At 39.2% G+C, this 27,636-nt stretch overlaps 1 protein-coding gene across 1 annotated transcript; it reads right to left on the bottom strand.

Annotated features, from left to right (window-relative positions):
* Positions 1-12,642: 12,642 nt before the first annotated feature.
* Positions 12,643-21,798, bottom strand: LOC126390676 (ladderlectin-like). The gene is made up of 7 exons (XM_050045080.1): positions 21,753-21,798; positions 20,585-20,684; positions 19,838-19,906; positions 19,180-19,271; positions 16,222-16,338; positions 12,996-13,095; positions 12,643-12,743 (listed from the first exon to the last, which is right to left on the bottom strand). The coding sequence occupies exons 1-7, from the start codon at positions 21,765-21,767 to the stop codon at positions 12,676-12,678; spliced, it is 561 nt and encodes a 186-aa protein (XP_049901037.1). The 5' UTR covers positions 21,768-21,798; the 3' UTR covers positions 12,643-12,675.
* Positions 21,799-27,636: the final 5,838 nt, after the last annotated feature.

A 27,636-nucleotide genomic window follows, 5' to 3' on the forward strand; every position in this document is an offset into this window, starting at 1 on the left:
GTGCGCGGCCCCTGCGCTCTGTCTCTCTTTCCTTTTTTTTCTCAGCCTCTCCTCAGTGCGGAGGAAACAGTCATGATGGCTCACTGTGGGCTGTTATCAGGCCACCGCAAAAGTGTCGTGCACTGATTGTTTCTTATGAAAAACACATTGGGCAATCCTATGATAGATAATAAGACGGATAAATTACTCATATCACGGCAAACAACAGATTTTGTAGGAATGTTTTATTGATGGCATGTAAATAAAACAACAAACAAAACAAACAGAAAACAACCATACTGTAAGATCACTAAAAATACAAAGATTTAAGTGTTTGCTTTCCAAAAGAAATATTAGATCAGATCAGTGTGTGTGTGTGTGTGTGTGTGTGCATGCGTGTGCGTCCTTTACTTCTCCCATGTTTCTGCTCTGTTACAGCCATCACATGGGAGCCGCTCAGGCTTGTTTGTACAGTAGTGACTCATGAGAGAGTTCCACTTACATTCCAGGCAGAGGTTAGCTCAGGACTGTAAATTGATGCTACAAGATAACACGGTCTCCATATGAAATGGCCCACTGTGGATGATTTGTGGAGGTGGGTGGAACCGCCCTCTGTCAGTTGTAATCTTCTCTAGAACGTTACAAAAGCCCCAAAACATTCTTCCTCAGAGCGGTTATGTGTGACTGAAGGTGTTTCGAGGGGGGAAATTTGTGGGTGGTGCACTTGTTTTAGCAGGATACCACAGCGACTGCTGCAGTTTTGTCATTACAGCATACAGATAGATGTATAGATGGGATACAAATGAAAGAAAACTAGGATTACCTCCCCACGGTTGTATGCCTTCACCAACCAGTCAGGGCACGGTTTACATCCATGTTATCCCAGACTCAGATGTAGCCACAGCAGCAGACAATGCTTTAAATATGGTTGATGCTACAAACTAAATCTAAATCACGGATGCTTCAGCACAGAAGATCTGTACAGTCAGAACAGTTTCAAGATGGACATCCAAGATTAGTGTCCCCAGTTCAGTATCTGACCAAATGTCTCTCCTTCTGTTAGTTATGGTGTTGAATAATGGCTAGAAAATATTATGATGTAACACTGAAGTTGACCTTTGACCTTTTGGATGTAAAATCTCATCACTTGATCATTTTATTCTATTTGACACTTGTGTGAAATTTTGTCATAATTGGCATGTGAATTCTTAAGTTATGGCCTAAAACATGTCTTGTGAGGCCACAGTGACCTTGACCTTTGACTACCAAAATCTAATATATATATATATATATATATATAATATTAAAAAGCACTCTTTAAAACAGTGTTACAAAGTGCTTTACAAGGCAGCAAAATAAAACAGACACCATAACAATAGGTTTTAAAAGAAAACAGGTCAAAAACAATGTGGTGTATAAAAACTGGGGAAATAAAAGACAGAAATTAGAAGTCTGTTAAACTCAGGAAAGGCTCTCCAACAAAAGTATGTTTTAAGAAGAGACTTAAAAGAGATCAGTGTCTCAGCCGACCTGATTTCCTCGAGCAGATCGTTCCAGAGCCTCAGGGCCCTGACTGCAAACTCTTTGTCCTCTTTAGTTTTCAGCTGGGGCTCTAGAACAGACAAATGACCTCTGGCTGAGGATCTCAAAGTATGTACCAACGCTTACAGTACTAAGAGGTCAGAGATATATCAGGGAGAGAGGCAATGAAGAGCCTTTAGAGTAATCAGTAAAATCTTAAAATGTATTCTAAAACATACCGGAAGCCAGTGTAAAGATGCTTAAACAGGGGTGATGATATCACATTGTTGTTGACTCCAAGTGCAAAATATAAAGAAATTCCCTCAAGGTGTTCTGTAGATATGGTAGTCTATATATATGGCATATGCAGAAATCTGGACCCTGTGGCTGGACCAGTTGGGAATCACTGGCCTATATATTCTATAAGTCTCTGGAGTGAATATTATTCTTCCAAAAGATATTCCCTTATCTGGTGTTAAAGTGTCATTTAAACCCTTTAAAGTCTACACTAAGAAAAAAATAAATGGAAAAAAAAGAACTCTTTGTATTTTTTGTACTTGTATTGTACTAAAAAAACCAACACTTTTTTTTCCTAACAGACCCCAGAGATTTGAATATATAGGCCTTGATTAAACAATTGATAAGTCTCTTCATGGTAATTGTAAAACAGAAGAAAAAAAAATGAAAACCCTATTGCTAATGGTAGTATGTTAGCATACCAACATATATCAAGTTGTTACCATGGAATTAGTAGTATTACCAGTACTAGCATTATTTCCACATATTAATTCTATATATTACAATACTTTGAAAACATCTCAGAAAAAATCATACTGATACAATTTTTGTCATTGAATATATAATGAAATAACATTATATATATGGTATTAACAATGATGAATATCTTTTTTTTTTTTACTTGATAAAAATTGATTGATTAAAAATTGTAAATTCATTATCTTAGCATCACTACCTTTACCATAAAAGGCCAATGTAATTGTTTGGTTGAGCATGGCATTAGACAGTACAAAATCATACTTCTAAAATTATTTCAGCATATCTATATAGATATATGTTGGATAACATCAAATGTACCATTTAACAACAAATGAATGATCAGAAATGGCTTTATTTTGTGGCATATAGTCAGTTTCAATACATTAGCTTAGCTTTATCACAAAAAGACAAATGAGACTTTTTTAAAAAAACAAAAAAAACCAACCTTATTTTGTGTTCATGTATTTATTTGTTTATTTATGTTGTATGACATTAGATAAATCTCTTTGAGACCTCTTACACTATAACATGGAGAAAAAAATATCTGTACCTTTGAAAATCCCACCACACAGAGCCCTCACGTCTGGAGTGGATTTTTTTGTTACGAACTTCCTGTAGGATGCAACATGCAAAGGCATTTACAGACACAGCAACATCTGGTGGATTTTTAGCATAACATACCTAAACCAGAAGGTAGAGATAACTCAGTCAGGTGGAATTAAGCTCAACACATTTTTCTTCCAGATACAGTGACTTTAAATGTGCTCTACCAAATGGCTGAGCAGAGCGTTAACATATCAGGTCAGTATCTCCCTTACAGTTTTAACTATGTTGAAATCTGCTGACTGTAAAGGCCATAGCATATGATTCACACTGTTTTCATACTTATGTAACCATACAGTGACCCCTCGTGCCCTGTATGTATACATCTGCATTCACTGAAATGGCTCTCCACTCATTTATTCAGGATTTCTTTGATTTGTTAACCAATCTGTAGCTGAACAAGATAAAGAAATGGACTGAATGCAGTGGAAATAAAAGAGCAAGAACATTGCAAACATGGAGAGGGTGGGCAAGTTAGAGAATATTAATATTATTTCCAGGCTCTTCACAGAGAAGCCTGATGGTCAGGAGGGTCACGGCATCATTATGCACAGTTGCTGTAGAAACCAACCTTGACCTCAGCTTCACATCTTCATCTTCATAAGAGGCTGTGGAAAGAAAGTGTGTGTGTGTGTGTGGGCATGTAGAAAGGATGACAGGGTGCAGCTATTTGAAAGTCAAATTAGAGCTAAGAAGCATGCATGACTGCATCACAGAGACACACGAGGATGCATCATGGGGCATACGCAACTGAGATGCTAACTGCATAAGCACACACAGGTACAGACAAGTAAAAAATGTTTGATGTGAGCTCTGTGTTCACTCCAACAGGAAGTGTGTGACATGTAAACAGGAAACTGGTGGTAAAGGCACCATTGTGGTTGGAGGCTTCAGTCTTCTTTGAAGCATGCTTTGTCTTCTCAGATCTGCACAAGGTGATCTAATTTTGGTATGACAAGATAGTTGTGAATATGGCAGTGTTTTGGACTGTGGATGACGCGGTCATTCTTTTATGGCTTACTGTTAGCTTGTGCTTTATGACATTTGTGCAGATGGAAGCAGTAAAAGAGGTGTTTTGTGTATGTGTGCGTGTGTGTGTGTGTGTGTGTGTGTGTGTGTGTGTGTGTGTCTTACAGCCCAGGGGTTCATACATTATTCAGTCTCAGACATTAAAGATGTAGATGTGGTCAGAGACATATGCAGGAGAAACACACAGAGCGCTCACACACACACACAAATCCACACAAGCATGCCCACACACACACGGACGTCTGATGCTTAACGAAACTCTTTATAGATTTTTCATTCCACTGTAATTTGATTTTTCTTTTTTTTTTCTCCTGTGAGTAAATTCTTGATCACACATTGTTGACTCAATCTCTACGCAAGCAGAGAGAAAAGATGAGAGAGGAAGGAGTTGAAGAAAAATTAGGACAAAAAGTGTGTATGCCTGTGTGTGTGTGTGTGTGTGTGTGTGTGTGTGTGTGTGTATTTGGATGGGAGAGGCATGAAACGTGTCTCAAGGAGCTGAGATTTCACAGCCCAGTGACTCCGTCACTGTGCACCTGCTCACTGAGACAGTGGGAGGGAGGGAATGAGAGGAAAGAGGGAGGTGAGGTGAGGGGGTTTGGGGTAAAAGGGAGTTGAAAACCCATAAAGACAGAATCAGGGTGGGTGTTCCAAAGGAATTTATTTGGCAGAATTGATAAAAAACTGCACAGAATAGCCCACCATGCAATACCCTATCTTTGTAGTTTACTATGAATATGCCACTTTATACTTTACCATACAATAGCACATTAGACCACATAGATCAATCCATTCTTTATTTGTCACATGGAATTGCTGCTTTATAACTGCTGCTTTATAATTGTCCATGTTGCCAGATGGTTCTGGTAATCCATGGTTCCTGTCTGTGGAATGATTTAACTGTCCACACATCCCGACCTCAACAAGACAACCGTATGGTCGCTCCTCCTGAACATGAAGCTTTGCAACTGCTTGTCAACAGTGTTTAGCAGTGATCCACAGCAGGAACAGGACAGCACCTCACATTCCCACTGTCATAACAGTCCTTATTCACAGAAAGCATGCACCTCCTCTCCTTCTCTCACCAGAGTCCTCTGCTCTGTCAGATCGCCATATAGAAAAAGAGACTCTTGGATAAATCATGCCGTCCAGAATTTAGCCGAACTATAGTTCATTCATTCATTCATCTTCTAACCGCTTCATCCTCTTGAGGGTCGCGGGGGGGGATGGAGCCTATCCCAGCTGACATCGGGCAAGAGGCAGGGTACACCCTGGACAGGTCGCCAGACTATCGCAGGGCTGACACATAGAGACAAACAACCGTTCACGCTCATATTCACACCTACGGCCAATTTAGAGTTATCAATTAACCTAGTCCCCAATCTGCATGTCTTTGGACTGTGGGAGGAAGCCGGAGTGCCCGGAGAGAACCCACGCTGACACGGGGAGAGCATGCAAACTCCGCACAGAAGGGCTCCCACACACGGGATCGAACCGGCAACCCTCTTGCTGTGAGGCGACAGTGCTAACCACCACACCACCGTGCCTCCCCCGAACTATAGTTAATCAAAGGATATTACAGTTGCTGAGAAACCTCATTCAAACGTCAGCTCAATTAGGACAGGTGTGCTTCTATTGAGATTTTTGATATCATTCATATTTTTCAAAATATTCAACTTTTTTTTTAGGATTTTTTTCCCCATTCAAATGAATGGATGGAATCTTCAAACTTCGCATAAATTCATGCTTTTTCATGTATTTTCAAAGCCTATCTCCTCATTCATACATTCACATAGATACTCCCCTCAAACTTTAAAATGTTCCTCATCTTTCGAACATTCTTACTTCCATTCAACTTTCAAATCCCATTCAAACTTTTATGAAATATCAACACTTGTTTAAAGCATGGTAAAAATGACCTTCTAAGGTTTTATAATGGGTCTCTATGGGCGTAATGTTTCAGAGCTAGAGTGGGGGACTCAACTGTCAGAGTGCAAAGAGCTTCTGAAACATATCTCTTTAACTCGCTGTCACACCCAAAATTTTCACTCTACATACATCATTTTTGGTCAAAAATGGAGAAAAACGTGTCCCCTTTCAATAAGTGTTACTTTGGACACAATGAGATTTACGCATTTGGCACAGTGAGCCTTAAAGTGAGAGAAACTCCACAGACTGACATATTAAACTCCATGTCAGGTGAGACCAGAAATTTCTGAAAGACAGCAGATCATGCCAGTCTTCTAACCTGCAACCATGCTTACCTTTTTGACACTACAGACACAAATTTCAACAGGTTGTCCTCTTTCTCAGGGTATACAAATTCTAATGATCTGGGTTATCGTTTTTGAGGAAATGTCAGCAGTTTGAGAGATGCACCTCTCCTAAATCTCTATGAGACTAACTGCCTCAGCCAGGAGTCACTGAGCAGTTATTACCATGGCAACCACTCTGACACACAAACACACAGTGCGTGTATAGAGAGGACAAAAGCAGAATCTCCATTTTAAACACCATGTACCCATTATATATCAGTGTTTTCCATCTATCATATACTACAGCCTTACTGTACTTGTAGTAAATGTTGTATTAAACTTTTCAATGACATTCATACTAATTCGACGGCTTTCAACTTTTTCAACTATTTCTATCACTTAACCTTAGTCTTAGACATTAAAGCCAGCATTGCAGCGTAGAGTAAGCTTTTCAAAAAACCTTCAAATATTCCACATCATTCATAGACGCATGGTTTTATTCAACATTTCAAGCGAGCATTGCAGTGCAGCGTCAGCTATTCAGCTTAAGCATTCAGATCCACAATTTCTTCTGGAATTGCATTCTCTAGTTCCTACCTGACATTGTTTTTCAGGGGACAGGTGTTTGTGTAACAGACCCAGGTTAAAATGTGCTGCAGTTGAGTTACATTGAGGCTGGATGTACGCTGTTTTGCCATATGTTGGTGTGAATTAAAGAAGATGAAACTAGACGAACTGTAGCTCACTTATTACCCGCAAGCCAAAAGGACTGGAGAATGCTACCAAACAAGAAATGACAAAACCGAACCAAACCACCATGGAAACACAGTGAAAGGTCACCAACAAACAACTGGTTTTGTTGTTTGTTGGTCTCAAACAGTCAGCAGTGGTCTAGATAGATAGATAGATAGATAGATACTCCACAAGACATTAAATGTAGTTTGATTAAACTGGGTTTGGGTGCAAAGACCACACCTCGAACACATCCCACTTCCACCCAAAAGTACTTGAGTACACTTGGTCCATTCTCTCTCTCTTCGATGCATTTCTTACATCCCACTCGCCCAATCCCTTTTTGCCACTTACATCTTTTTCTCTCCTCCTTTCTGCATAAAGAAACCAGCAGGGGCTCGATCTGAGGCAGAGTTTACGAAGAGACAACTCCCGGGTTCCCTCCTGCGTTCTTGCCTTCAACCAACACAGCCGTCATCACACTCACCTAGCCTTCATCCCTTCATCCCTCAACCCTCAATCTTTCATCCCTCCACCCCTCAATCCCTATCCGTTCACTCCTCGACCCTCACCCTTTCATCCCTAACCCTTCATCCATTAATCCCTCAACCCTCATCCCTCAACCTTTCAACCCTCATTCCTTCATCCCTCATCCATTCAACCCTCATCACTTCATCTCTCGTCCATTTCACCCTCGACCCGGACCCATTCATCCCTCACCCTTCACCCCCTCATCCCTCATTCTTTCATCCTTCATCTCCAACGCTCGTCCCCTCATTCCTTGACCTTCATCCCTTCATCCCTCAGTCCTTATTCCTTCATCCTCATCCCTTCATCCTTTCCTCCAAACCCTTCATCCATTATATGCAATAACTATTCTAAATCTGTATCTTTATCTTATTTCTTAGTGAATTTAAATCTGACTCAAGTAAAAGTGTTTTCCTTGTGAACATACAGGTTCCAAAACAACTGTCTTTGATAACAAGCTGCCATCTTCATGATCTTATTTCAGTTTAATCATTTAATGTTTGCACATATGTACATGGATATAACAGGTTTTTTGGTTTTCACAAACGTATGTTAATAAAGGGAAATTTTCAAATTTAGAAGTACAAAATAAATGCACAGCTGAGATACTGAGGCTTCCGGTGGGCACCATATTTTGACTCAGTTTTTATGGGTTTGGAAATACATCAAGACAGTTGTGCTTGCAGATTTGCATATCATAGAAGACTTTACTACAGGCCTTGTTGGAGGTCTGCACTCTGCTTCCAGATACACCTATTCTTTTCCTACTTTGGCATGTCAAAATGTTGTCTGTGAAAAAGGTCTTTTAAGCCATCATTTGTGTTACTTACACCTGTGCTTTTCCTCTTGTGACATGTGAAAATGTCCTAAGTGAAAAAGGACAGTCTGCATGTTGTACCAATGACATTTTCATTTATTGGAACTAAGGGGCCTTGTCCATGAAAAACAGACCCAACCAAAAGTACATCTAAGTACATGGACAGGGGTGTCCACACCTACACTTGGCCTTGTAAAATATGCCCCTCTCTCTTGTTTATTCAATACACTCAATTGAATACACTTCAATGGTATGAATGTCAATTAAACAGTACTGTGAGTGATTAAATTACAATGTAGGACATAATAGAGTATTATAATAATAATCTCCCTCTCCCTCGCCTCATCTGTCTGCTTCCATCATGATGGAAGCAGAGAGGTACCAAAGAGAGAGAGAGAGACTCAGGTGTGTCTAAATCTTTAATTGGATTTCTTGTAATCTCTGTTCTTCAGTGAAATGAAACAATTGGGTTTTGTTTCACCGCAGCTCTAGTAACTGTTTCATGCCATTTAGGCAAAATGGAAACAACCATGTTTTGTGTGATTTTGGTCAGAGCTTAGTACGTGTGGGTGTGTACACATTATGTAGGCGTATGTGAGTGTTTTGAACATGTTAATGTGTGTGTGTTTGAGAGAAAGAGAGAGATGGTGTGTGGGGGGTGAGTGTGTTATCTTGCAAAGCAGACGTTTTGGAGCAGAGCTGAGACTATAAGGTCAGTGTGTGTGCTGTGTTTTAGCCCCAGGATGAAAAGCTAATAGCAGAGTAATGACAGAGAGGGAAACTGCAAACAGGAGATAAGGCAGACAGAAACAAAATGGCCAATGCTGAGAGGGCTGATTACAGAGCCAGCGAGCGAGCATAAGAGAGGAGAAGAAGCTAAAGAGAGAGAGAGAAATAGATGGAGAGGGAGGTGGGAGACAGAGGAGGATAAGCAGTGTAAATGGATGGATCTTCTGACCCCTGGACTCTTGTAAGTTAGCATTTAAAATATTTCCAGTGAAAAGGTGACCCTGTCTTTCCTGTGACCCAAAAAGCACAAAAATCACTTTTATGATGATGTAAAACTCCAAAGAAAGAGAAATATACCTGCCTTTCTGAAGCTGCATAGATGATTACCTGAATGACTTTGCTTTGGTGCTATCTTCATGCATCCAGCTGTACTTTTCCATTTCAGTTACCATTCAAATATTATGGCATCTGTCTTCCCACAATCGGAAAGGTATCTAGTCTCAAGTTTCCCAAGTCAGGGGACATAACAGGATGCCTTTGATCTGTAGATGGGAGAGTCAGAGTCACATGAAACATATTAAAGGTTGTGCGTACACAGAGAGCCTTTGTATTGATGTTCAGGGATTAAAAATAAACGCAATTAAGACTAACAGGAAGACTGCTGACAAGAATTTTATCATGTGGAATATTATGAATCAACTGATGGCAATAGACCACTGATTTTTTTTGTTTATGGTGTTTGTTCTCCCCCTTGTGGTGATTACATTACACTTAACAGGAATACGTTGGGACGAAGAAGCACACTTTTATTATTCAGCTGCAACAAGACTTGTGAAGTGCATATCCAAACTGGAGCTCCAAACTGAATTCATGTAAAGAAAATGAAAACACTTAGCAAAAGAGCTTTTAAATACACTGCCCATTCTGTCTTTTACAGAAGGACCTGAAATTGTCAGAGCTGATTACTAAGGGGAATTTAAGTCACATTTAAAGAATCGAGAACCTTGGTCAATGTGATTGCTTCTAAAATTTTACAGAAACCATTTAAGAAGATGCATGTTAATGCATCTTAAAATAAAACAAAATTGGATAATGTGTTCACTTGTATGACAGTTGTATTTGTCTGTATTTGTTTTTTATTTATTATTATAATAATGTGTTTGCTGCCCTCTTGGCCAGGTCACTCTTGAAATAGAGACTTTCTCTCAGTCTCAATGAGACTTTTTACTTTTAAATACAGGATCTATCTTCAGTTAAATTAAAATCGCTTTCTCTCACGACTGTTTTTATGTTTTTGCACTTGTTTTAACTTGTTCTGTTATCACCATATTGCATAATTTTAGTGATAGAAATGGAAGCAAGTGTATGGGGATGGAGGCTGATGTAGGCCAAGAATACACAATCTCTATAGTATTTAGTATATTGTACAATTAAGAAGTTGGAAACAATTATTACAATGTTATACATACATACATACATACATTTTATGCTTGTCCTTATTTTCTGCCATCTCTCTCTCTCTCTCTCTCTCTCTATATATATATATATATTTATATATGTATATATGTGTATGTGTGTGTGTGTGTGTGTGTGTGTGTGTGTGTGTAATTTTCTTTTTTCAGACCTAATTTTTGACAAGCGTGTGTTTTCATCGCCCTGATGCTTGGCTTTTGTTCTGTTAGCTCTTTGGTTGATATAGCTGCATACTTTTCTAATGTAGGACAAGGCTATTTAGCAGGGAGTGAGGGCTCTGTGAATACAGCTTGTGTTTAAAGGGATAGTGCACCCAAAATTCAGCCATTATCTACTCACCCATAGGCTCTGGTGAAGTTTTAGAGTCCTCGCAACACTTGCGGAGATCCGAGGGGAAAACAGAGTTCAAATGACATTTTTCCAAACAACTTTTTATGTCGGGCTTCAGGACACTTGGATCACTACGGGCGAGCAGTATGGAGATATTTTGTGGATTTTTTCATTTTTGGGTGCATTATCCCTTTAAGTCTTGACTATGCTCTTACTCTGTGAGATTTCACTGTGAGAAGTCAATATCTTGAATAATATCCCAAACTAGAAAATATGAGAAAATAGTTCCCTTTAAAGAAATTAATCAAATACTGACATATAGGCGTACTACATGTTTTTTGTTAAGTTTCTCACACCTCAAACAATCACAAAGGCCTTGCAACTCCCCATGAAGCTCTGGCGACCCCTGGTGGGGGTCAGGCTGGGAACTAGTGGCTTCGACAATACTAAAAGAAACATCTCAGAGGGTGAATATAATGTAGGTGTTCCAAAAGTGGTGCTTTTGAACATTAAAGCATGTAAAAATGTTAAAGTAGGAACCCAATATACAAGTATGAACCTGACAATGAGAATAATGGGTTCTCTTTGAGTATTTCTATTTTCTGCTGACTTCTACTCCACTCCATCTCAGAGGTGTACCTTTTACTCCACTACATTTATCTGATAGCTATACTCGTTACTTTGCAGATTCAGATTACCAATACATTACATAATCAAGACTTGACTGGTCCATGTGAGGAAATTTACAAGTTACATAGTAGTATGTAAAAAAAATATATATATAAAATATACAGTCAGGCAAATTAGTATTTAACACGGCAACATTTTTGTTCACTGAACATATTTCCAATGCAGGTATTCATATGGAATTTACACCAGGCTATTAACTCTATAAAACTACACAGATTTAGAAATCATAACAGTTCAATACATTAAAAGTTTGTACAAGTAAGTGGAATAAGACACAAAAAAAAGTATTGAACATGCTAACTGAAATGTATTCAATAACTGGTGGAGATACTTTTGTTTGCACTGCCAGCTTTAAGATGCCTCCTGTATGAAGAAATTAATTTCTCACAGTGTTCAGATGGGATTTTGGTCCATTCTTGCACAGAGACAGTCTTTAAATCTAGAAGATTACAGGGCCAACTGGTGAATCCTGATCTTCAGCTTCTTCCACAAATGTTCTATTAGGTTTAAGTCTGCTCACTGACTGGGTCAGGGGGGTATATTTTGGATAGTTTTCATTCATTCATTCATTTTTCTTTTGATAATTTAGATTCTGCTGGTACCATGAACACAGCTCCATACCATGACAAATCCACCTCCATACTACACTGTATGTGTGCTATTTTTAGGGTCAGATGCAGATCCATTTCTCCTTCAAACATGACAAGTCATACTATTTGGACCTTGCATTCTGGTGCTAAGAACAATAGTATTATAACCAGTTACATAATAAAACCTAAAACATTCCAGAAGCTGGGACACTCTAGGAGTAGTGACATGCCAGAAACATTCCAAGATTATTTTAAATGAGCAGGAACAACAGAGGATGCATCTTTGTACTGAAACAGACAGTTTGGAAATGATACTGGATCAACTAAGAAGAGTCAGTGTGTATTAATGCAGAGCAGACTGGGCAGCAGATAAGAATCTTTTGATTAGTGTGTAAAAAAATTGATGTATAAAACTACATGATATATATATATATATGTATATATAATGAAAAATAACCAGCCTGGAACTCTGAGATGATAAATGACTGTTTAATTTGCTTGGAAAATTTGTACAAGAAAGATGCTTTTCAATTTTGGTAAGAATGCATTTTAAATGTGCACCTGACTGAAATGTTCCTTTAATTTGTCTGTCTTGTGCAGGATGCAGGTTTAAGTTGTTCTTTCAAACAACTTCATTCTTCACACAAAACGAAGGGAACGTTTGATCACAGTCGTAATTGCTCCAACCCTCTGTAAAGATAGAAAGAGAGGAATTTGCATACTGTAGTTACAAAATCTTAACGTGTTGTCATGTTCTATACAAAAGTGTACAAGTTTTTGTTTTTTTTTGCAAAAGTTATGCAGAAATGGCTCAGGTCATACTGCATTGGTTGAAAAGTATATGCATAATTCATAGATCTACTTCATGGTGGTGAAAATTGACTGAGAGCATATGTTTTGGTTGGTTCAAGAAACCATTAAGTATATAAGTGTGTTTCTTACCATTGTTCAGCGTTGAAAGGCATGGGCTGGAACTGTCTGGTGACATCTCAGTAAAAAATCCTGGATAAAACCAGGAGCCATCGAGCCACATCCATTGATCCTGGAGTGATACGTATTACTATTATTAATGACAAGGCATGATGGAGTTATCTTATTTCTAAGTGTGTTCGTGACACTATCACTAGAATATTTGTATTTTTTCACATTTGTTTTTGACTGTGGAAAAATAAGATGATTCAGCTAAAAATGAGTGCAGTTGGGTGTTATGCTTGATACTACCAACAAATGGCACCAAAGTAAGGACTTCTACAATCCTAAACATGTTGGGTGCTGATTAAATCATTTTCATATATTAGGTAAAATAATGATGCTTATTTGTCTTTTTGCTGAGAGTTAGATAAAAAGATTGATGCCCGTCTCATGTCTGTGCCTCCATTACAGGGCTTGCACCAGGAGGCAATAAGCAATGCAGAGAACACAACCAAATGTTTCCAGGGGACAGCATAAAGTGATGCATAAGATAAGATTCTGTATTTTTATATTCTGTGTTTTGGTTTCTGTTTGAAGTAGTACTGACCAATCACGTTTGAACAGCAGGTAAGCAGTCCACGTGGAGAGGTGGAACGCATTGGCTGAAATGCAATCTCAGCTTTTGTGTAACAAGGGGTTCTATATAAGCTAAAAAATGTATCTGCGTTCACATGCAGATATCTCGGTGCACAGAGGAGGAAGTCTTAGCTTGGATATCCTCTAGCTACACTAGATCAGCCTGAAATATTGACCCTCACCCCAGAGACTATATATACTGTATATATATATATATATCGTCATCAGACCAATAGCCGATGGGCCCAAGGTTGCTGCCCAATGGGCTGCCTGACCCCATATGTCAGGTCAAAGCCTAATCCCAACCATCCTTGCACATGCATAAAACAAATCAGGTTCCCTGTACAGATCAGGCAGCGACACTGCCAATTCAAAGGAATTGACTAAATACACACAATGAATTGGAAAACATTCAACATTATGTTAGCTGGTTACTTTCAGAACCCATAATAGGGGACAGGGGAAAGTTAAACTAAAGGTAGGTTTTGAACAATGTAACATTGCTGGCTTTGTCTGTCTGTTAAAGTGATGGGGTTTTTTTTACACAGACATTCTGTAGTTGCCTGTTTCGCACATGATCTGTAATGGCTGTATTCAGACATGAAAGGACCTTTAAAGAAAGATGATCACAATGATCCCACGATAAACGTACACCTAGTGAGTATTTCTGTTATAAAACTAAACTAAAAACTAAAACTAGGTGGAAAAAAAGATATTAGTTAGGTAAAATAAAAATTAAAAAACAGACTTTAGAGAAAACAAAAAACTGACTGAAACAATATTATGTACATAAAACTACAAAAAATTACAGGCAATGCTTTTAGCTTAAGTCTTAATCAATTTTGTCACATTTGTCAACAAAACAAGCACGAGGAGGCAGTGGTACATGTTCATGAGTACTGGGATGTCTGCGTGACTGTGAGTCAATTGCCTTCACAGTGTTGTGTTTATATTGTAATACCTATTCTGAAATGTTTAAGTCTTGCCCCTGACGAATACTCCCCATAATATAATTAAAATCTAAAACTAATACTGAAGCTAATAGCAACTAAACAAAAACTAAACATTTTTAACATTAAACTGAAACGAGGAGACACACTCTGGAAACGAACTGAAACTACAATGAACTTCTAACAAACATTAAAAACGAAGTAAATATAAAAAGAAATGAAAAATACAAAACTATAATAACCCTGCGATGTATAAGAAGGAGTGGAGGTACTGCTGGAAAGTTGAATAGTAGTAATGATATAAAGGAAGAAGAGTATGTTCTATTCTCTTGCAGGCTGCAGGGTTTGGCTAGTTTGCCCTGCTTAGTGAGGTAATGTTGCCTTTTTCTTTTGGGGCATAACATGCAAGGTCACAGATTTTTCACAGAAAACACTTCTTGGTCTAATGTACAGATTTACTGAATTTTCTCTAGAAAAGGGCAAAAAAACTACCATTGTAAAGAAATACAATCCAAATGATAGTATAATAATGTGACTCTTTACATAATCCATTCACTTAAAGGAGGGGATTTAGTATAGTGAAACATTATGAATTGAAAGGCACATAAGTGCTTCCCTTCTGTACAATGTTTCAGTAATGTTACAGTAATGTTAGCAGCAAAAGCCAATAAAAACACCAAACTGAGGAATAAAATGACAATAAACTCTTTATACTCTATAAACTGTTTTTACAGAGTATATTAAAGATATAACAGTTTCCATATTAAAATGTCTAAAAACAACTACATATAACAAAAATACAAACGCAGCACTTTTGTTTTTCCTCCTATTTTGCAAAGGCTTAAATTAAAGCTCTAAGACATTTTCTATGCACATAAGAGACTTATTTTTCCCAACTTTTGATTGAAATTCTATTTTAAATCTGTGTTAGTGAGCACTTCTCCTTATCCAAGATAATCCATCCACCTGACAGGTGTGGCATACCAAGATGCTGATTAAACAGCATCATTACTACACAGGTGTGCCTTAGGATGGTCACAGTAAGAGGCCACTCTATAATGTGCAGTTTGATCGCACAACACAATGACACAGATGTCATCCTGAGGGAGTGTGCCATTGGCATGCTGACTGCAGGTGAACTGAATTTCATTTCACTACCATAAGCCAGTGTTGTTTCTTTTAATTTAGAAGTGCATCCAACCGGCCTCACACCTGCAGACCACATGTGACCACACCAGCCCAGTACCACTACATCAGTGTCTTCACCTGCAAGAACATCTGAGACCAGCCACTCGCACAGCTGATGCAACAATCAGTTTGCACAACCGCAGAATTTCTGCGTCAACTGTCAGAAACTGTCTCAAGGAAGCTCATCTGCATGCTCATCATCCTCACCAGGGTCTTGTGTAAAGTTATTTTAAGCTTAGATTATTTATTACGACAGACAACAGGACTAGGCTACCCAACAAAGGAATTTGCCAAATAACATTAGCTACAGGAGCAGTATGGGTAGCCAGCTCATCTACCATGATCCCACACTACTTCACGTCATTAAAAGTCCTTTAGTTACTGTTTTGATTGAAACACCCCTAGCAGCAGAAATGTGTGTTTAAACTCTGTAAATCAACAGCACAACACGAAAAAATTTATAATGTGCTTAGTTATCTCACCTCAAGGTAGAATCCACCTAGCCAGGATGGATTACCAGAAGTCTGCTGATAGAGGAAGGAGTACTCCTGAGGGCTGTGGACAGAGACCAGGCTGGCTTGGACACCAGCACAGTAAGCCTGGTGGAGATAAAGAAGACAGAGAAGGATGAAGCATGGAATAGAGCAGGAGATGGAGACAAAGAGGGGAAACAAATGCCAAGGAAGAGGTAGTAACAATTATAGAGGGATAGAGGTTACAAATAAAGACAAAAATGAATGAAGGAGAGTGAGAGATGCAAGAGGATAAGGAAAGAAAGTCTTTGTGGGAGGAAAACAGTGATACAGTGGGATAGTAAATTCAGTTTGACTGTGTGAGGTGTGTCTGTTGTTAGACTCAGAGATCCCTTTTCCAAATGTGTGACGACTTTAAACCTTCAATAACAAAATTTTTTAAACACTTAGGAGCAAAGGAAGCAAAAGGGACTACAAATCCTGATCAGCTCATTTGAGGTGGATGAATATTAAAATTAAAGCAACACAATGGAGGATTGCGCTTTTTACCTCACAGGGTCCCCCTACAGACGAAAAACAGTATTGTCTTACAATTGTGTTACAACTGTTGCAAAAATCTTTCTGGGCGTGCATTTGTTGACAAGCCAACGATACCGGTGAACTTCCTGAAGCTGGCCGTGTAATGCGCGATCATCATGTCTTCAGAACAGGTCAAGTAGCCTTATAGCATTTTGTACATACATGATTAGGCCAATTGCTTTATTTATTTATTCATTTTTGAAACTCAGAAATGAGTTGCTCTCTGCATGTCAGGGCTGACCTCCTCACAGTGCGTGCGCGCGCACACACACATACACACAAACTCAACAAAGTGAAGTCAGACAGCAGCAGAGAGGCCATGGTGCAGATGAAGGGAATATGACTTCAAGATGACTCTAGTTGACGACAACTACGCTTGTTACTGTAAGTAAGTGCGATAAAACCTCTGCCAGCCAAGCCAATACTTTATCAATACATGTGATCAGCATGTAGAAAGCCATATTTCAATCTGCTCTGTCCGCAGTCTCTCATTCACCGCTATTATGATTTATGATCACGGTCGACACAAGCACATCGCGCTCGCGGTGCTAACAGCAAAGTGTGAAAGACAAACTAAAATGAAAGCTGTCTGTATGTAGGCTAACACTTTATCTTAAAATGTACCTGAGGCAGCCGACCTGCACACAATGAGTCTCCTCAGTAGAGGGTAACAGCAGTAACAGCGCCAGGTCACCATCGGTCGGGCATCCCTCCTCCTCTTTCATCTCTCGCCAGCGTGTGAAAGCCGGGCCAATATTAATCCTTGTTCGAGCTCTTGTTTTATCGCTCTCCCCTTTTTTTTTTCTTTGTCTCCTCAGACAACACCTTCACCTTCTTCCTTTTCTTTGTCACTTCAGCCATGACAACCACGTCTAATTTCGTTCACCTCGGTTCGGCTACGCTACTCTAAAGAGAGGAGGGGGATATGATGTATGCCGTAAAGTAGCCAAATTTTGTAGTCCTTTTTGTGTCCGGGTTCCTACCCAAACCCTGAAACTGCATAGTGCCAGTGCAAGTGAAACAGACGCTCTCAAGCAATGATGGAGGTGTCATCCAACCTATTGTGAGTTGATGTACCATCACAAGGGTCTTGGATATATATTTTGAGGGCTCAAAAACTCCATTGTGTTGCTTTAAAGCTGAATGTCAGCACTTAAAATACAGCAAGGACTATGAGGGTTAAGTACAAAGTGTCAGATTCCACTTTTGAAAAGTAGTTTAAGTAATCCAGAATACCATGAATTGAGTCACCTAAAATCTTCCCTCTGTGGTGATCATCTGTGGTGTTCCCCAGGGATCAATTCTTGGTCCTCTGTTTTCTATTTAAATGTTTCCTCTGGGTCAGAAAATCTGTAGATATACTATTAACTTTCACAGTTATGTGGACGACACTCAATTTTATGTTCCAAGAAAGAAATTTCAAGAGACTAGACCATATCACTCCCACCCTTGCAACACTACACTGGCTACCTGTTAGGTGTACAATTGATTTTCAACTTAAATTACTTTTAAAGTCCTACATGGCCTTGCTCCTACATACATCATAGATTTACTTACACCCTAAGAGCCTAGGTAGGACCTTCTTAATTGTTCCCACAGCCTGCCTCGTTACAAAAGGAAACTGGGCATTTTTCCTTAGAGCCTCCACAACAGTGGAACTCCCTCATGAGTAACTTTGGCTAGCAAACTCAGGTTCTTCTTTTAATTTACTCCTAAAAACATACTTTTACAGGGAGGCTTTTCTATAGCCAATCTGTTGTTTGTCTACCTTCTATCCCTCTTTTATCAATTTTATCATTTTTTTTATTACACACCCCGTTTTATCTGTTTGTAGCCTAGCCTAATATTTTTATTTATGTTATTGCTATTTTTATCCTTGACAGTGTAAACTATTTTATCTTGTTCTGTAAAGCAGTTTGCAACTGTCCTTTGAAAAGTGCTATACGAATAAAGTTAATAATTATTTTCCAGTTATCTCAGTTCTTTAAAAAGAACAGAATGCTTGTGGTTACACTTGTAAAGTGTTTGTGATTATCCAGCTAAGGAAGCCTGTACTTTTGCAGGTTTAGGCCTAAGAATTTGTTACTCTGACAACAGTTCTACATAAAGTAAAGCCTTAAGCCTTCTGTGAAAAACTGAAAAGTCCAGGTCTGTATCATATCAAAAATGTAATCACGGTACAATAACTTTGGACTAAAAAGCCAAAACAACAAAATATGTCACCGTCCTACTTGTCATTGTGAATATCACAACAGCAAATAATGAGAAAATGTCCTTGCTCATGAGGTTGATTAAATTTGTATTTCTCTAACCTGTGACTGCATGTATATCTATTTAAAAATAGATAATATAGACACACTGTAATGGCAGTTAAAATTGTATATTTACATCAGCGTCAGGCCAGGTCAGACTATTATAGTTGTAGTAGTAACAGCGGCCCTGGAACTCTGTCCAACCTTGAGGACACACCATGTCTGATGCTGTGAATGTCAAACAAAAAGAAAATTATACATCTCATGTAATTTACAACAATCCTGTGGGTTCACATCCATATCATGACCTTTTCAGAAAATATACTGTCTTTCTTTTGCTTTTCTACTGCTGGTCACTACTTCCAGGTACATATGTTACACAGCAGTAACACAAAAATCTTCTCAAAGTAGAGAGAACTCACATACTTCATTCATTGTTTGTGAATGAGAACAATTCTCCATTAAAGCCAAAGACCAAAGACATGAAGTGATCACTTCTGTTGATCAAACACATGTGAGTGGAGTGTCAAACCAAACACTTTCAGGCTGTTCTGATAACTACATAATTTTTAGAGCCTTGAATCATGTCAGTGCCATGATTCAAATAAAATGCCAAAAGAGATGGCAAAGTCCTTGTCAGAGTAATGACAAACAATGTGATTATAAAAAGCAATTTAGCGTAAAGGATCATTTTAGCCTTTGTCTCACTTTGAATAGATCTTCTTCACGTTGTAACGTCATCATGAACCACCCTTAAATATTTTTCTGTGATGCAAAGAAATAAATTGACTTACGGACTTTGGAGTTCTTCACACAGATGGAGGAGAGGCCACTATCGTAGCACTGAGAATTGCTCCATCCCGCTGTGGAAAGAGAAGATTAGAAAAATGCCATGAGAATAATGGAGCAGAGCGTTACAACTGTGCACATAAGAAACGCCTGCACTCACACAAGTGTCGCAAAACTTTGATTATTCAGTTTGAAAATGAAGTCTATTTGCCTGGGTCCAGACTTAAGAATCTGCCCACTCCACCGAGTTGGAGTTGGCTGCTTTGTCTGACATCATGACATGAAACAGCAGGTTCTTGGTTGAAATAAAAAAGCAACCAATGAGTGCTGCAGGGACACAAATGATTTGCCTATCAGCGCCATGGATGGGACTAACGCCATTGTCAAGCAGTGCACCAGAACCACTGAGTAGCAACAAGTATGTTGGCATGGCTGTGTGAACTTAAAATGATGATTAAGGCAGGTCTCTAGTGATTGGTTAAGGAAAATCAAATCCCCCTCACCAACAGAAATTGGTTAGAGTGGACACAATATCAGACTGAAGATGGAAATGGAATGTAAGTTAACAATTTTGTCTGATATCAGGAAAGTAGTCCATGTATGTGTTGTGCTAAATCATTTTTAGAGTCACTTTTTTTTTCTGCTTTCCACTGGCCGAGGGTCATCAGGCAACTCACTGCTCTTGTCTGTAAAACCCACTTATACACACCTATATTAGGGGTCCCTGGACCTTCATGAGTGTGTTTTCTTACCATAAGTGTTGAGCACTAGGCAGGGGTTGCTGCTGTCTGGGGCTTCGCTGCTCCAGCTGTTATTGTAGAACCAGGAACCATCAATCCACAACCACTGTTCCTGGAGGGAAATGATGAGTTCATCACCAGTGCTCTTTTGTACAGTGGTAGCTAATTTAAAATAACAATCAAAAATATGAAGGAATAAAAATCAAATAGTAACAACTTTGTGGTGTTAAAGTTCCAGTGTGTAGGATTTAGGGGGGTGTATTGGCAGAAATGGAGTATATGATATATCATCAATCATTAATCAATCATCATTTATTTGTCACATGGAAATTATACATAGTACAACTCCAGTGAAATGTGAACCCATCAGTTCCTTTAAGTTGTGTACTGTTTTTCATTGTAACTTTCATTGTTGGCTGATGCTTCAAAATTGTCCCTGTTTCTGGATGGTTCTGGTAATCCGTGGTTCCTGGCTGTGTAATGGTTAACTGCCCACAGATCCCAACCACAATATGACAGACAAGGGGACGCTTCTTCCTGAATACAGCAGTGCCACACCACAGTCATGTCTGCACGGTGAAATCTTGTAGCAGTTATCCACATCTAGACTGGGAGCACCTCACATTTCCATTAACACACCAATCCTTTTGCACCGTGAAGCACACTTCTCCTCTCCCTCTCTAACCAGAGTCCTCTGCTCCATTGGATCGGCAATAGAAAAGGAGCTGCCTGGTTGAATGACACTGTGCAGGATTTAGGCAACTTTCAGTGGATCAAAGGATATTACACTTCCTGATAAACGCCTGTACAATGGCGAGCAGGATGCTAGATCAGCTGGTGCCCATTTGTCTTCATCTTTCCTTGATGTTTACTGATGTTTACATTTGAAAACATCTACCTGGCTAGCTAGCTAGCTAAAAGTCAGCAGAAAGAGTTCACAGTCCATGAGTGCATTTCCTTATCCTGATGATGACCTGCAGCCAGGCGCTACTATCGTCCAACACCAACCACAGAAAGCACCACCAAGGCTCGCAAAACAGACATAAAAGCTTGAATTTAGTACAATTTCAGCAGAGCTGACAGAGAGGCAGCTGGAAGAGTCCATGCCTCCGTCAATTTATAAGTATGTTTTCTAAAGTGTATAATCACCTGAAAATAAGAATTGTTGTGTTTTTGTTACCTTACAATGAGCCATTTATATCCACATGAGGAGCAGGATGCAAATTTGTGTTTCACAGGATAACAAAGGCCTGCCATACTCTGCTTTACTCCACCTCCGAGTGGCTCACACTGTCATTCTTACTGTAATACTAACCAATCTCACCCCTCTTGTCTAAGCCTAACCAATCCAACCAAGGTAGGCTATGAGTAGCCAGTCAGAGGAAGAGTAGGGGAGGTCATGCCTATCCTAGGAAACACAAATGCACAAGCAGGTCCTCATCCACGGAGTCTGCCGTGTTGAACTGCCATGTTTCTACAGTAGTCCAGAACAAACAAAACACTGGCTCCAGATAGGGCCATTCACATTTTTGCATTGGCGACTCTTGTTAGTAGCCCCTCTGCGACAAGAGCTTTGAAAAAAAACATTGATTTTTTTTTTTTTTTTTTTTTGTTGACTCGAAACTGCTTTATTCAGTGTTTTTACTGCTTTAAATCACCTGGTCCCTTTGTTTCAGAGAGGAGGAGACCTCTGCAGATAATTCAGCCCCAGTAAAAACCCCCTTTATGTCTGGATTGGAAATTATCAGAGAAAAAGGTGAGCACATAATAGAAGGTGCTGGGCTATAACAGCCCGTCTGTAATGTGCCAAACAGGATAGGAAAACCCATGATTTGTAATGTAAAACTGAGACCTCTGCAGTTAAATCTCACGGTAAAACTCTCCTAAACAATGAACACCAAAGGAATCCTACCTCCCAACCAGTAGCACAAATGCACATAGGAAAAGGTTCTGCTGGTTGCTATTTGCAATCCTCACCACTCCACGCCACTAAATCCTACACGCAATTCCTTTAAGCCTCTCTTTGTTTCATGTGTTAGCAAGTGCCCACAACCTAAATGGAGCCAACAACACTTCCTGAGTGAACCCCCTTGTAAGTTCCCGCACAACAGACCATACAAAAAAAATCCTCACTTATCAAATGTCATTACCTCAGTCTGGAAAACACATCTCAAAACATGACGTTATTCTACACATTCCTTTAACCATTCAGCTTCCTCTCTTGTCTCTAATGCCTTTGTTTCTTTGTGGTGCCGCAGATCACTACCACCATTAGTCCGTGGGCCAGGCCAGAATTTGCTATGACCTAATATGGCAAAACGTCTTTGGTACCAGTTTGTTTGTAGGGTCCATATAAGAAACGTGACAACTGTTTTAAATGCACAGCTTTACTTATTTGTTGTCATCATTGTTTTTGACATTGTAACACTACAGTATCTGCACAGCAGGTTTGTGTGCAGTGTATTATCTTATTATACCAATACCTGCAAAAATTAACTCTCATACAAAATGACACATGTAAGACTATAAGATATAAAAGAATCTGGACAGGTTCTATGAATTTGTCCACTCTTGGCTAATATAGAAACATGACATGCTCCCATCAACGGTTGGTGTCATTAAAGGTTGACAGTTTTGACTAAGCTTATCATGTTGAAATATCTACAGATATAGACTTCTTTTTAATATCAAACTAGAATTTGCCACTATGGGTAGTAACAATTCTGGCCTGTGTCCATGGACTACAAAACTAATAATTTTACATTATAAACATTATTATGATATGTTTTGTACCGGCAGATAGAAACCACCAAGCCAGGCCTCCTGATTTCCATTATTGTTGGTAAGTTGTTGGAGGAAACCATACTCCTGAGCACTGTGGACAGAGACCAGCATGGACTCAAGTATGGCACAGTTGGACTGGTGGAGGGGAAGAGGACAGAGGGACAAAAAGAGACACATTAAAGTCTTCCTGAAGTGCATATGGTCCTGCTTTATTAAGACAGCATTTTCTGCATAGAAATTAAATGGTAGATGTAAGGGTAAAACAGGCTATACACCTCTATAAAATTTAACAATCACGATCACATCATGCTGCTGAACACAGCCACATGTCTACCTGTATTGTTATTTAACAGAGGAGCTAATTGTTGTTTGACAGTGCATATTGCTCCAGTTAGAGACTGCAGCCTGCTGCCTTCAGATGGTTGTAAAGGAAGTCTCCCAATTGAACAAAAGGCTAACATTGTAATGCAAAATACATAGTATTTGTCATAGAAGAAATGAATGCAGAGAATCAAACAAATAGATCATTAACCTTGCGTTTTCTATTGATAGTGTGTTTGGTGCTGTAGCGTCACTGAGTGTTTACCAGAGCCTGAGGCCAGGTCATCATCTCACTCTCAAAGTAGTAGCAACGTCCCTGGAACACCGTCCATCCCTCAGGACACATAATCTGGCTCAGTGTGTGAGGAGCCCCTCTAGTGGTGAATTCAGTAGTTTGTGTTGTTGGATATGGAGAAGTGAAACAACAAGGAGTTGATGTAATTGTAGTGAATGGTGTAGTTGATGTAGTGGTCCATTCGACAGTGGTAACAGGGCCATAAAGCCCCGTCACTGTATGTGTGGGTGGGTATGTAGTGGTGGTCCATTCGACAGTGGTAGTAGTGTCATAAAGCCCCGTCACTGTATGTGTGGGTGGGTATGTAGTAGTGGTGGTCCATTCGACAGTGCTAGTTTCGTTCTGGGTTACTGGGACTGGAGATGTAGCAGTGACAGCCTCTACAGCGGGAGGCACTGTGAAGAAAAAACAAAAAGCGTGTATTAATTTTAAAAAGACTATAATGTAAAACCCTCACACAAGATGTTTACATTCACATCAGCCACATATCAACATGTCTTTTGCCAATGTAATTGATATTAGCACAAAGCTAACATTAAGCAAACCTGAGGGAATAAAAGAGATTTCACAATGTACAAGTACAACAAGACAAGACATTAAGTTGGGACAATTGAGTTGCTGGATATTCATAATTTCATCAATACAAAGTGGGGCTGGGGTGGTGAGGGGTAATTTCTGATAGTGATCTGATACTGACTGATCTGATCTGAATAGGATCTCCTCAGTCACCTAAACTGACTCATCCACAGTGTTTTGTGGTTTACTAAACTGATTTCATTTTCTTTGTGCATTAGATATGACAAGAGATAATTTGCTCATGTGCTCTTATGAAGGTGAGGCCATGTGACATAGTCGTCCATCGTATTAAAATTACTAGATACATGTCTAGAGACTTAAACTGTACTGATCACAGCTTGAGTACAGATCTTAATTCACTGCAGTGAGGTCACAACAAAAAAAAAAATCAGCAAAACCACATCAGAATCAGTTTTCAGTCTGTTGAGTGAAGGGTGAAACCAAACTAGAATTACTGCCTTACAGTTGTATGCCTCCAGGAACCAGTCGAGTTGCACTTACAGTTGATATCCATGTCTGTGAAAACATGGATGCTTCACACGCATCTTCTCCCAGCAGCACAGAAGATCTATACAATCAGCACACTTTGACCTTCAACCACGAAATTCTATAACTTCACTGTTGAGTCCAAGCAAATGTTTGTGCCAAATTTGAAGAAATTCCCTGAGGGCCTTCTCGAGATATTGTGTTCACAAGAATGGGACAGATGGACGGACAACCCGGAAACATAATGCTTCGGACCACGTTATTATTATGTTTATATCAGTAAAAGAAATCAATAACTTGATGAATTGATATATATTAAAATAAATAAATAGAAATAAAACTTTAACCTAATCTTCTGTGGTAGCATTTTTTGTTAACATCTTTTGGCTTTTCACTCTGATGTTTACAAGCTGCTTGGGTTTTGTAGTTTTGTAGGCGATGTTAACGTCTGTATGACAATGAACCTATAAATGTTTATCTAAGATTGAGCAGTTTACATTTGTAAGGGTAGTCGCGGAACTTTCTTGTACAGAACATCTTCCACCAACACAATACTGCATTGCACATGGTCAGTAAGTCATTTGAGGGGTGGTTGCTATGGTTCCACCAAGAAGGGTGACCATCCTCTGCTCAGGACACCATTACTTCACTATATCTTCAGATAGCAAATAGTGGTTTGCTGTTTTATTAATGCTGTGAACACTGCAAAAACACACTTAAGAGCACCCTCTGCTGAACCACAAATCAAACTACTCAGGCTTTAAATATTCCAGCAGGTCAAGAAGGGTCATTAGAGTTCAGATATTTTCACATTGAAACAAAAACCTAAATTTGGAATTAACCTGCTGCAGAGTTGGTTGAAAAGTATGTGTATTCATTACTACAGACTACATCTTTTACAGTACACATAGTGATTTGATGCATGTCAGTATAATAAATGTTCAGTGCAGTGCAGGTTTGAAATTACTGAACTGTAAATACTGCTGTGTGGAGATGTGAATTTGCAGGGGAAAATAAACTCTAATGTTCATTCAAATTCAAATGTTCTTGATAAGAATACTTTTGCCTCAGAATGCACTAGTTTACAGACCGAACTGTGTCAAACAAAGCAAGGGAAGTTTATGTGATGGGCAAATGTGAATTATTATAAGTTACCTGACGCAGCCCTGACAGAGATGACAACACCGAGAAGAACACAGAGGACAAGAGATGACTTCATGGTGGTGAAAGACGTGTTCCTGCCTGTGAAGAAAAAATTAATTACTCAGCGCTTAAAATTCACCTTTACTCTTATTATGATTATGATTTGGTGAAGGAGGCAGCAAAAAAGCTTACCTGGTTCTGGTGAATGAGAAGCGGTCTTCGACACTGAGATCCCAAACACTTCTGGGCTTTATAGCCCCACATCACATCAACGCATTTCAGTCTGACGTTTACTAAGCATGCATGTGATAAACTAATCAGCACGTCCACTTTCTGATCTCAATCTATCTGATCTCAATCTATCTGTGTTTGTTCAAGTGTTTCCAAGAAGCTGATGGAAACAAAGTGTATTACTGTTACCATGCTGTTTAAATGTTGTATTTTTCCTAGGAAGTTAGAGAGCCCAGGATGAAATCCTAACCCTGTGAAGCTTAGTGTACACTATGTTTGTGAATATAAGCAGAAATTACCAGGTGAGCACCATTGACTAAAAATGAGAGGTTTGCATGTAGTGTTTTAGGTGGATTTTTAGTTTCAAGGCAATGGCATGTGACCTGGAGTAGTGCAGGTTGAGTCTGGTTGCTGGGAAATAAAAATAAATGGGTTGCTAATCAGTCAGTGAAGGTCACAAGTGAAATCAGGCAGCTTATCCTTGGAGGTTCACCTCATGGTATTTACTACATTTACTGTATTTGCTGTAGATATGCCAGTAATTCACGTGTCTTGGAAAATACGTCATCAAATATATCTTTACATGCCCCTGCACATTTAAAGCCAAAATTGACATAATAACGTTGCTTTGAATTTAATTGTCAGAATAAAACCTTGAAAGGTGTCGTTCTTTGTGAAGACCCCACGTACAGTTATGTGACTCTGCAGTTCCTTTTGACCAAGGAGCATTTCAGCATCCTTCAGTTCATTACTTTGGTTTTTCTGGCCTACGACGTAACTGTTTTTGTTCAGTGTTACCATGCTCATCAGTGTTTAAATCTGCAAGCTGATGTCTAGGCCATATTGGGCAGTGAAAACAAGCTGTAAATAAAGCACTGACATTTTAAATTGATATTTTGAACATGCAGCAGACAGTCACCTATCCATTTCTTCAAGCCGTATCTGGTTCTTTAGCATCTAAATGGTTCACTCCAGCTAATCACTAACTTTGTTGTTAGGTCTGGTGCTGGGAAGGTAAAATGAATGGGGCGGCTGTGGCTAATGAGGTAGAACAGGTCGTCTAATCAGAAGATCGGTGGCTCAATCCCCAGCTCCTCCAGTCTTCATGTCAAAGTATTCTTCTAAACCACTGGACAGCCTTGCCCCATCTTATCTAACATGGTCAACATATATTTGCCTCCTAGGCCCCTAAGATCCTCTGATTCAAACCTCTTGCTGCTCGCCTAGG

This window comes from Epinephelus moara, chromosome 5 (genome assembly GCF_006386435.1).
Source record: "Epinephelus moara isolate mb chromosome 5, YSFRI_EMoa_1.0, whole genome shotgun sequence".
In the NCBI taxonomy this organism is placed as follows: Eukaryota; Metazoa; Chordata; class Actinopteri; order Perciformes; family Serranidae; genus Epinephelus; species Epinephelus moara.

Coding starts and splice junctions, on each gene's coding strand:
- LOC126390676 (XM_050045080.1), bottom strand. Junction 19,907..20,584: donor CCTAGTGCTCAACACTTATG/GTAAGAAAACAC, acceptor CTCTTTCCACAG/CGGGATGGAGCAATTCTCAG. Junction 16,339..19,179: donor TGACCTGGCCTGACGCTGAT/GTAAATATACAA, acceptor TATCTCCACCAG/GCTTACTGTGCTGGTGTCCA.